Source organism: Melampsora larici-populina (assembly GCF_000204055.1).
Source record: "Melampsora larici-populina 98AG31 unplaced genomic scaffold MELLAscaffold_47, whole genome shotgun sequence".
In the NCBI taxonomy this organism is placed as follows: Eukaryota; Fungi; Basidiomycota; class Pucciniomycetes; order Pucciniales; family Melampsoraceae; genus Melampsora; species Melampsora laricis-populina.
The window spans coordinates 357978-370000 of NW_006768811.1; the positions used below are offsets into that span (position 1 = coordinate 357978).

The 12023-nt window shown below is 39.6% G+C and overlaps 2 protein-coding genes across 2 annotated transcripts in view; both read right to left on the reverse strand.

Annotated features, from left to right (window-relative positions):
- The window catches only part of MELLADRAFT_110763 (uncharacterized protein), a gene marked incomplete at both ends in the record, with an annotated part of 2558 nt that extends 1494 nt beyond the window's left edge, over positions 1–1064 (reverse strand). The window contains 3 exons of the mRNA XM_007415024.1: positions 28–101; positions 486–824; positions 908–1064. Of these exons, the coding sequence (XP_007415086.1) occupies positions 28–101; positions 486–824; positions 908–1064 (570 nt within the window). The remainder of the gene's footprint in view (positions 1–27; positions 102–485; positions 825–907) is intronic.
- A 1108-nt stretch (positions 1065–2172) lies between these two features.
- Positions 2173–3818, reverse strand: MELLADRAFT_91921 (uncharacterized protein; the record flags this gene model as incomplete). Its single annotated transcript, XM_007415023.1, has 8 exons — positions 2173–2420; positions 2484–2579; positions 2652–2774; positions 2840–3082; positions 3146–3245; positions 3315–3370; positions 3445–3735; positions 3806–3818. 8 exons carry the CDS (start codon positions 3816–3818, stop codon positions 2173–2175), a joined length of 1170 nt encoding a protein of 389 aa, XP_007415085.1.
- Positions 3819–12023: the final 8205 nt, after the last annotated feature.

A 12023-nucleotide genomic window follows, 5' to 3' on the forward strand; every position in this document is an offset into this window, starting at 1 on the left:
TAAAGATGTTGGTTGGGGCGAGGGTACTAAGTCGCCCGTGTCTAAGCTGGGGATGAACGTGTCCGAAGGCTCATCCACAATGATATCGCCAGTTGATCCACCTAGAGAGAATATAGCCATGCTATTAAACATCATTATCACTCGAATGATGCAATGTACAAAGCAGAAACTCACCTGGTACAGAAGATTCAGAGAGGTTCTTGGAACCGGTTTGTAAGTCTATTGGTTGACAAGAGATCTTGATTAGCTGATTCCACAATCAACAGGAACAGGGCGAATGAGACAGAAACAAACCCTTATCTACTTCTTTTGATGTTACTTCGAAAGTGAAAGATGCTTGTTTGCCCCTGATCTGCGATGTTGACTGGATTGGCACCTTGGGCTCTTGTTGAACCAAACTCGTGGGGAGCACAACTCAGAGCCCAATCAAGTTAGTGACCTTTGTGTGTGGTTCAATCATTCAAGTTGAGATAGACAAAACTCACTAAGATCTATGTAAAATCCGCAAGTTTCAACCAATCTATCTTTTTCCATTCCAGAAGCGTCTATGCCGACATCACGCAAAATCTCTACCAGCTCATGCTTGTCAAATTTGTTGTAGTTGACTTTGGTACTTGGAATTGTATCAGAAGTAACTTCTGGAGATCGAACAGTCACATGTTTGTTTTCAACCACACCTGAACGAGGCCGTTTTTTTGCTGTTTTTTTCTTTGAATGTCTTGCTTTCTTCTTGGTGATGTGATTGTCAAGGAGCTCCAAGAGACGTGTTCGCGACCGCTTTCCTGATACATCGATCTCTTCAAGAGCTTCTTCGGAGCCTTCTTCTACACCAGAAAAGGTATCAACGTGAGATTAGAATAAAAAAGCTTCGTATGTGGACAACCAGTACACGGAGGCTTCATCTCACCTTCATCTGGTTCCACTGGTCGATTTTTCCGTTTCTTTGACAGTGCCACCACAGCTGGCTCATCAGTGTTATCTTCAGGTCTAGAATCGGTGGCTTGCTTTCGAGTGATCCGATTGCTTGAAGGAAGCTTCCGGCTGGCCCTTGGTTTTGGTGGCATGTGTGTATTAAGGGGTGAATGGGTGAGAAAACGTCTACAGGTAATGTGAAAATCTAGATCTGCAGCCCTTGGAAAGAAACAAACAAACGATCCAAATTTGGGGCTGGAGGTTATAAGAGGTCTCTTTGAGACAACTTGAGTTTCCTAGAGATCATTGTGAAGAACTTGATCAGGTGATTTGGCAACTGTTGCTGCGATCAAAATCATTATCAGAGTCATCACAAGGTGAAGTCAAGCAAAAAGAGGCTTGTTATTTATCGAAATTGAATCCTTTATGTTATTTTCATCTAGGTCACAACAAAAGAGAATCAAGATCCTCTTGATCATTTGTTGCAATCTCGTTGCAAGTAATGACTATCAATTTTAATTTGATTACTTTTTAGCAAAGATTTCATAGGTACGATCAGTTTCTCATTGTTTCATAAAGGAGATGTCAGTGATGTGTTTTGTCTTCATTCCTTACTAGCCAAAGCTTACTTGCAAAGATTGTTCGCAAATCCTATCAACTTCCTTCTAGTGTATGTGAGCAAGACTTTCATTGAGGGTCATGGTAATCATTGGATTTCAGAGCTCTTTGGAACATTTGATATATGTTGATATATACCGAAATCTCAATTACAAGAGTTTCTCATGACCACACGGCCTTCCTGGATCATCACTGTATACCTTCCATCACGATGATTTATTGCCAGTTAGTTTTAACCTCTGCATCAGTGCGAGAATACTGTTTATGACAAGTTGAGAGAATACGGGTCAAAGACAAAGAAAATTCAAAACATTTCATCTTGATGCCGGTGTGTGTTAATCAATTCTTCAGCAAATTGAGTGATCAAGGAGCTTTTACAACATATACGTATGTCAGTTCACAAAACGCTTCTTTTATTTCAATAGTCAGATATATAGCAATTTAGTACTTATCGGACTCTTGACTAATAGACTAATCAAAGATGGAAAGTGTATACCTCCCCCTAAACATACATGGGAAAGTGAGTGAAAGATAAGATTTGTGATAAATCGCAAATCTTATACATATACATTGATGTCCGGTATGATCATTTCATATTACCAGAAAGATGAAAATGGTGGCACAAGGAAAGAGTAGAGCATTTTAAGACTCGTTAGCATTGGAATCATCATCTTCCGAGCTTGTTTCCACTTCCGCTGGCTCCATAAGCCTCACAAACATATCCTCATGGGTAGAGATCTCCCGCATTGCTCTCCCCAACTGAGTACGTAATTTGATCACCTCGTGTTCCAAGGACTTGAACTTCTCTTCAAGTGTTGCGATTGCCAAGACTTTGCTTTCAACACGTTCAACGCGGTCCATGTTGCTTTGCATGTTGGAAATCGAGTGATCTGGTAAGCATCATTCAGCTGGATGATCTGCATAGTATCACATGAGATCGCAAACAGACAAACCATGCTTTTCAAGCTGCATACTGTGTCGAAAACAATTTGTTGTATTTAATTTGAGTTTTTCACCCAACTGGGTTGTAGAGCATTCAAGCGCAGAGACTTGGGGGGAGAATCATGCAAACATATGTGAGCAAAGTGTACAAGATGTATGAAGAGATCTAGAAGACTTACTGCGTTCTTCGCGGCCTCTTTCTTCAAGAAATATATCAACCCCGGATTTTGCGCTGCCTTTGGCTGTGTTCAAAGCCTTGTTGGACTTTGTGAAGGCGATTGGTGGAGTTTCCTTGCCGATAACTGAAGGGGCAATATTGTTTCAGTCAAATTCAAGCAAGAAACGAGGTAAGACTCAGAATACATACCTAGATTTCCAGTGTCCATGATCTCTGAATCCGAAAAGTCTATCAAGTCCCCAACCTGTTTGTCTTTAATATTCTCACCCTTGCTCGAGACACAAGGTTCCTTTCTGGCCTTCGTTTGGATGTCTTTAGCTGAGAATGAAACGGCTTTTGAAGACCTTTTTGAAGATCCTTGATTGAGCTTCGAATCACTCAAGTCCTCTTCAAAACGATCGATTTTGCTACTTCCGTTGACATCTCCTGAACCTTGGGACACCTGAGATAAACATGAGTCAGACAGTGACCCATAAGGACCAATAATACATATACCTGATCCTAGCGATATGCTCAAGAATCTGTGTACAGTATCAAAATCACTAACTCCAGGTACGCCACCACAGACTGGTTTAAATTGTAAAATTCGTGGGCTCTTTGAAAGCAGGACGCATTTGTTTTAATGGCCAAAGATGATAGATGTGAAAAGTAAAAAAGAACTCACTTTCTTTTCAGACGATTTGGTCTTGGTCTTCCGTATGGGCATTGCCTGATCAACCTCTAAAAAAGCATTTATGACCAATCAGAGGTCTTGCTTGATCTGAGGATAAAAGCGGAATAAATGGAATGCGCACCTTCCACCTTGACATGCTTCACATTTGGTTTGAGTTCTGCAGAAGCAATGCGCTTTCGGCTCCAATCCATATCGACGGTGTTTTCAACGACACTTGAACCTTCCTGAGGTGTTCTGAGGGTCTCGATTTGCAGGTGGCGAGATCTACCTGTTGGGATTGGAGGGACGCGAATGGGATGGCGATTTTTAGCTTGTGATTCAGATTTCACTTTAGTTGTAGGTTCTCCACAGAGAGGTTGAATCGTAATGCTGGGATTGAGAGCCGGTGCCTTGCTATGAGGATCGGGAAAGACTATTGATGTATGATATTAGAACCAGATGAGTATTAAAAAGCTTCCAACCATGTACAATAGAGCACTTACATTCAGGTTGCATCCTCCGCACCGTAACTGCGATTTCGTTTATCCCGAGCCTCGTATTGAAGGGAGTCAGAGGATGATTGATGTGCATCCAGTCAATCAACATCTGCTTGCTCACCCCTGGAGCGCTTGGGTCAAGTACTTTGGGCATATCACTGTCTGCATTGATAGTCAAACCAAGCGTGAAGACAATTAAGCCATAGTTGATGGACAGAAAGGCAATTAAGAAGACACATACATACTCTTGTTCAGTGACTAAGTCAATTTCAAGGAAGAGAGTGTATCCCAAATTACACTTGTGTGTAATGCAGGCGAGTAAAGACAAAGTTGAGAGAATGGAAGACAATGGTAAGAGAACGGAAGACAAAGTTGGAAAGCAAGGAAATCTGAAGAGTCCAGAGTTTGTTGGGGAGAATCGGATGCCAACAAATTTCAAACCACAAGAGAGTAATTGTACCCTGCCAAACTCCACTCGAAAGATGCTTTGCAAAAGATAACACACCAGGAGTTAACCTGCATATAAACTCTGAATACAAACCAGCCATCTTTAAGATTAATTGTGTGTGACTCACGAAATGATTCAATTTGTAGACTGTAGGAAGACTGCACTTGTGGAATATCAGAGATGCAGGTGTAAATCTGTTGAAAGACCGCACTATCATAATTTGCGCACTGTTACATATATATGTGGGTCAATAAATCTGAATGATTCTATTCTTAATTAACTGTAGAAGGGAGAAGTCCATCATTGCCCAATGATCATATGAAATTTGAGTCAGTTTCATAACAAATAGAATGACTGGCACGCCAGTTCCTGCAGTTTGACTTCATCAACTTGAGATAGACTCTTGCCGAAGGTTTGGCTTTTTGGGAATCTCCAAGACACAAGTGTCCTACTCATGGATGAGAATTGCTGAGTATCATGGATTATTCATACTGTGCTTAAATTTCATTTTCATTACAAAATGCAATTTGAATGAGCTTGATATAATAAACAGTACTGTCAACACCTTAATCACCGAGGTCGAGGACATCCTTTCTGTGCTTAGCAAGTCTCACCGGGTGTTTGCATACACTTGCATGTTGTGGTCTTTGGATGACCGCTCCAGTTAAAGAGCTTGCAAAACTTGCAGCAACACTTTCAAGGGAGACGTGAGTACATATATTTTGACTAAATCCAATCACTCCAAATGTTATTATGATACCATCCACTTGATTTTTGATTCTATTCCTCTTCTTCATATCCTCACCGCATTCAACACAGGAAATGCACTTGTTATTTGGAGGAGGCTCATGCTGCATCAAATCTTGAACCTACAACCCCCGAGCTAGTCATTCCAAGCAAAATTGTTTATTTTACCTGCTGCACTTCAGTTTCTTGCGGATTAAAATTCAAACCAAGAGTACTTATATTTCTGTTGGAACAAGGTTTTGCACAAACATCAAATTTCAGACTCCATCTGACCTCTTTCTTTATTCCTTATCAAACCCAGAAATTTAAAAAACCTGGCCTACACTTGTGTAATGTAGGTGTTTTTGTGATGTCTAGGGTATTTACGTAATCTCTGAGGGGATTTTTGTAATGTGAGAAATTTTTGAAACACTGAAATAAAGCCTTGCTCCTCTGAATATCAAACTGAATGGCTGGTCCTAAATGTGGTTATTGAGACTTTGTGACATCTACTATGATGATGCTTGGTGTATCTACATGTTTCATTTTTGTAATAACATTCTATTTTTGTAATCTGTAATTTATTTTTGTAATAACATCATTTTTGAAATCTGTTGGGATTACATTATATTTGGGGTAGTGTTATTATCTTTAGAAGTTGTTGTTCGAGTGGTTGCTTATCAGTGCTTTAGCACATGCTATCAGGTGAATATAAATCATTATCTTTGGGAAGAGAAACATCTATCTCTTACAGAATCCAAAGATCAGTTATCAGTCAGCAATAACTTATAACTAATACATTATCTATCTGAATCCTTAATTAGGTCAGAGTTATTATCTTTAGAAGTTGTTGTTCGAGTGGTTGCTTATCAGTGCTTTAGCACATGCTATCAGATCCGTATTCCAAGACTCCAAGAACATTCTTAGTAATGCACATCCATCTGAAAGAAATGATCATTGATTCTCCCTTTCCACATTTTTCAAGGTTGTTTTATCAATTTTTCTGTTTTTTTTTGATTTTGCATACCCAAAAGTTGGCGCCCCACTACAGGCGTGCCTTTTGAAGGTTCAAAAAGGCGCACCGAGAGCGCCTTAAATCCAAACCCCGCGCCCACCACGTGAATCCATTGACAGTTCTTGACAGCTTCCAGCCAAAAAGTCCAGCGGGTCAAGTGGATGTTTTGAATCGGGTCAGGTTAGCACGCGGCTATTGATTTGATTTTGCTATCCAGTATTTTTGTTCTTGGAAGAATGGTCTTAATTGACCATGTATGATCAAAGCTTCAAGTTCTAGAGAACAAAATTAAATCTTGATATCATTGCAAAGTGGAAATACTTTACAGTCAGGAAAATAGAAATCAGGAAATTCAAACAGTCAAACCCATGTCATTAAATTTGAACAGAATAGTTTGAAAAAATGTATGCAACTATCAGTTGTTGAAAGATATTTGTGATCAGTTTCCTTGATTTGTGTATGTGCCGGTATCACAATCTCTGATTGATCTAGATTCAAAAAAAATTATGAATGAACAAGCTCCTCTTGAAGGATGAGTTTGAGAAAGTAGATAATCCAATGCAGATAAACTCAGGATACATGCTTAAAATTCACGTACAATTTATGACTTCATACATCAGATTGATCAAGACAATGACTTCTGAGATAAATCATTAAAATTGGGATTATCAGATGAAATAACAGGCAGATGGCAAGGAAGGGAATACAAAAAGCATCTGAGGTAAGCAAGAGAGGTTAATATTACAAGTGCATTGCAAATACTTGGTGTATCATCAGGGAAAAATCCTCTGAGTTTAACTGCATATCCTAAGCAACCACACCCACATTGTATTTATGAGCCTCACTGTTGTTATATGGTCATAGACAACTATCTTTGTTTGTGTGTTACTTCATGACTACTCCTATAATCACCGTACTCAAAGGGAGTATGTACATGTACAGGATTTTCATGCTTTTTTTGATGGGGAAAATGAGGCCAAAAATATATTTGTTTTTCCACACCAAAAGAATGTATGTAGCACATACTTGGTTTGAGTACCATAAATAATAAACAAGATAGAGTATTTTATGCATGCACACCTGTTCAGCATCACCACCATCCTGCAAAATCCTTGATCCCACCACAGTTTGAGCTCACAAGCAGCATCATCACCAAGCCCTGCCTAATCCCCTCCCTGTTGCTTGCTACCAGAAGTAACCATATGGAAGCCCTCCCTCAGGTGTCCTTGATTTATTTTTACGTCACTTGACCCTGTAATTCACTTAGGGTAACATTGTGGAGATCCTGATACATAAAATATGCTCCATTAGGTTATGAAATAGAGTCTGCTTTGTTGTAACCTAACCAATTACCCTGTTTGAGCCGAGATATCCACCACCATCCCTTGCACTGGGAGTTTCATGAGTGCGGCGCCCGCCGCCCAATTTGGCTAGTTTATATTACACTTCCTCCAAACCGTCCAAATACATTGTGGCCAATATTGAGGAAGATTAGGAAAAATTTCAAGAAATTTGAAATTATGCAACAAGAAGCAAATGAAAAAGAGTCTATAGTAGGAAATATACCTCCACCACCACGACAAAGCCTCAGATATCATGCTATCTTACTTGGAAAGTGACAATGCACAAGAAGTGCAGGGGTATGAAAGGGCCATCCAAGCCTCTGTTAAACACTGCCAATTGCTACATGTTAAAGCTGCAAAGCAGTGCAGCAACTCTTTCTGATATTTTATTCAAGGTTTCCCAAGAAGTCAATTTTTTGTTTTGTACAATCTTTGTCATAACCCATATTTTGTCTGCAAATATATAATTACGGCTTTTGACAGAGATTGAGGTAACCTATACTCTAGCAAAACCCATACTTTTGGGCAACATTTTTTGGGTATGGGTTATGTCAGAGATGACTGTACTATGGAGGAGATGAGAAGAGTTATGAACGACAACTTTGATGACACTCCTGGCATTAGTGATACTTACACACCAATCAGAGCTTATCAATCTTCTCAAACTCGGTCTCAAGCTCAAATATCTTCCAGTTCCCTCAAACGCACTTCTTCAAAACATTCTTTGGAATCAGCAAGCCAATCGACCACGAGCAAGCAAGCACGCCAATCTGGTTCAGCATCTTCAATTCAAGGCCTTCTCGAAGGACGAAATTATGGATCATCCTCCGCCGGTGCAGATACTTTCACCTCAACAATTGAGCGTGAGGCGGTTATCAACCATGGGAAAAACATGGAACATTTGACTCAACTCGCTGTCAATATGACTTCAGCTATGTTTGGACAACCTGCATCACAACCCGTCTTAAGTGAAGAACAATTCAAAAAGAAATCCTCAATTGAAATTGAATTGGCTGATGTCAAATTGAGTAGTGAACGATTTGACTTAGATTCTCGAAAGGAGAAGAACTTACTTGAAATCCAGCAAATGAAGGCTGAGATGGAACATCAACAAGTATCGAGAAATGCTCAACTCATCAGTACATTAATGCAAGAGCATAATCTGAATATACATGATGCTATGCTTGCAGCTCAGCAAGCGCAAGCAATGGTCCAATCAAGTTCAAGTGTGACTTAATGGCGGCTCAAGGTTAGTGTGATTTTTATTTATACGTGAAATATAATATATATGGTTATATCGTTCAACTTCTGACATACTATATGACTTTGATAAATCCATCAGGTCCCCAATTAACTTAAGAAAATTATTCTACAAGCCAAATTGAAAAAAAATTGAAATGAAATATGAAGAAATTGTTTATAGATAAAAGAGGGTATCTTTATAGATTGATTGATAAATAAACAAGGGTATATTGAATTTAAAGAAAGTTTATCTGATGAGTGAAATAGTTATAAAATAGTTATAAAATCACTCGTAGATGTGTGATTTTGAATCTGTATTTAAATTTTTGAATTTTTAGAAATGTTGATTGGATATTACTCTAAATGAAATTGTATTTACAATTTAGCAACAAGTTGCTTTTCAAATACACGTTGATCTTGAAATTTATATTTAAATGAAATTGATACTATTTGATTCACCCACTCAAAGTATTACCAAAAAATGAGTTCACTTGTATCCAGTCATCATATCACATGATGATTTCATCTCTAAAATTTTGGTCAAAGTCACAATTTTTAAAGACAAAATGGTTTTAATTGCAATTTCTGAAACTATCATATTTACATATTCTGTTAACATCAAAAGAAATTTAATTTAATCATTATTCCTTGTTTCCAAAAATTCCGCAAAAAATTGATCCCTTCTACTCGTGTTGCAACCAGTCCTAATAATAGCTTCATCGTCTTCAAACGCAGGAGCATTGCGAGGGGGTTGTCGTGCTCTTGTTTCTGGTGCAAGACCAGCACTTATGTTTCCCAAAACTCCAGACCACAACTCTTTGATTGAAAGGAGAAATTATGTAAGATCAAACATGCTTCAATCCACTGATTAGCACGTAAGGCCAATAGAGCGTTGCTGATAACCGATCGAAGTTCTTTCAAAGATTGGAAACGTCCCTTGACCATTCCACTACAATGCTCGATTATAACTTGTATTGCACTGATTGCCTTATTGAAAGCGTCTTCGTCTGACCGCAAGCTGTGACCTCGACACTGCCTGAGACAAGGTATTACAACATCAGACACCGTGTAACCAGAGTCTGCCAAAAGATATTCTTCATCATCGAAAAATTTATCGGGTTCTTCAAAGAGCTATATTTACTAAAGATCATTAAGAGACATCAGTATGTATCCGATAGATATATCACAGACATTACTCACCTGTGAAGACCTGAAGACCCGTTGGTCATGTACACTACCACACCAGCCCAACTCATAATAAGTCACCCGGCAATGAATGTCGCATACAAGCATGATGGTGTACGCATAAAAATTCTTCCGGGTCCGATAGTCTTCCGGATTTTCACGAGGTGCAGCAGCCAGCGGAATTAGAGTGCCATCTACAAAGCCTACACAACATTTGAAGAATGAAATTGAGCTAATTGCTTCTTGCAAAGCCAAACGTTCTTGAGGCGAAGGCCAGCGCTTGTATTTTGATTTCAAATCGAGTACAGCTAAGATGAATCGAGTGGTCCAATTTTGGACACTCCCTTCTGTGAAGGCAGGTTGAATCAAATTTGTACCCTCGAAATCAATGTCTGAAAGAGAAACATACCTGAGCAATTGAACATCCTCGCCAGGTGGAAATGGTCACCACCATTACCACCGGTTCCTAAGTTTGCCAGGGCAACCAACGCCTGCCATCAAACGGGGGCTTGCTTCATGTGGGAGTTGTTATGGAAGATTGGATGGTCCTTGATCAAATCAATCAGGTCGTTGAAAGCTCTCTTCAACATTCGGGCCTAAAAAGCATCCTGACTAAGTATGACAAAAATGAAAAGGCAATTCTTTAAACTGACTCACTAGCTTGATGAATCCATCACCTCCTACTATCAGCACTTGGGAAAACCAAGCGTTTTGCAATTCCTTGCGTCCACAAGAGATCCTGTTTAAAAAGAACCGTTTATGATTTAAGATGGTGAGGGCTTCGTCCAGAATTGCAAGTTCTGAAGTGGCCTTTCTGCGAAGTTGATATCCCAAGCGAAGGAGGTTGTAGCTTTGATCCAAGGCTGGTAGTAACTCAATAAGAGCTACAAGATGCGTGAGAGCCGCCTTCCTTCGATCGTCCTCGGTGATAGCTTCGCGAAAGGTTTTCAAAGTGTGAATCATTCGGAAAAGAAACTGGAACCCAGCAATATCGAGATCTAAGGTTGCGAAGAAGGGTACTTTGTTGTGAGCAAGCGGTTTTCTTGAGTGTCGGGCTACTTGAATGGATCTTCTGAGGTCATGTTTTTGAGTAAAAAGAGGCATCAGATTGAAATGTAGCCTTGCGAGTTTGGATGATGAAACGGGGGAGCTGCTGAACGTTTGACGTCTGGCTAACTTGCTTGAGGAGCCTGGATATCTGGCTCACAAAGGGTTCAAAGTTGGATGGCTGCCCGGGCATGTGCCCGGAAGTCCAGAATCAAGATTTACAGCCAAAAATGGGATCTGGACTTCCGGGCGGTAGACTAGAGGATCCGGGGGCCGCCTGAGACAAACCTGAGACTGAGAAAATCCTGATAAAACCCACTATAAGCCATGAGAATATGGCTTTAGCCAAGATCTCCTGTGTATGTAAAATTATCAAGCCATATGACTTTTGGACATACACCCTTTTGGCCATCACATAAGACCTTTCGCTCATCTCCGTGTAGCTGCCATAGTCCGTGAATTTGACCTACCATGACCATGATGTCGACAGCAGCAAGCTATCACTCATACTCATTGTTCCTAGTTGTTCCCAATCTGTCACTTCGCCCTGAACCATGCTACATATACTCCAGGACTTTGTCGTGCACGTGTCTTCCATCAGTCGGCTTCTCACTGCAACTCTCATAATCAAAGACCATTTGATTTATATCTCTGGCCTATTGAAATGTGGGAAAGAAAAAAGATCACATGGATGATTCGCTGATGATGATCAATCAAGTCAGAGAATTTCTTGAATTTCAAGCCTGAGGATACAAGATGTGAAGAGCTTCAAAGGTGAAGGTATTCATATACAAATTGATTCGTTATATCGAAAGCTAGAAGGTTTCCTTGAATTAATACCTACAAGTTACTTTGAGAGATAAGCACATGAGGGAGATGTAAGATCCACAAATTTGATTTTTGGAGATACAATATCGAACCAAAATTTCTGCGGGTTTTGAATTATGTTGGGTGGACTTCATCTACAACATATAGAAATCAGATTTGCTATGAAAAGTGAACAAAATTGATAAGCAAAGAAAATCACATCATCAAGACTGAGAAAAAATGATATACACATTGTTAATATGTACTACATACTGCTAATATATGATTCAAGCATGGATCGTTTAATCAGAGGTTCCCGGGTCTGAGACTTCGGCTTCTCCTCTTGATTGTTGAAAGACTCGTACAGTGGTGAATTAAAAGGTTGACATTTGCACCAGTAGTATGCCAAAT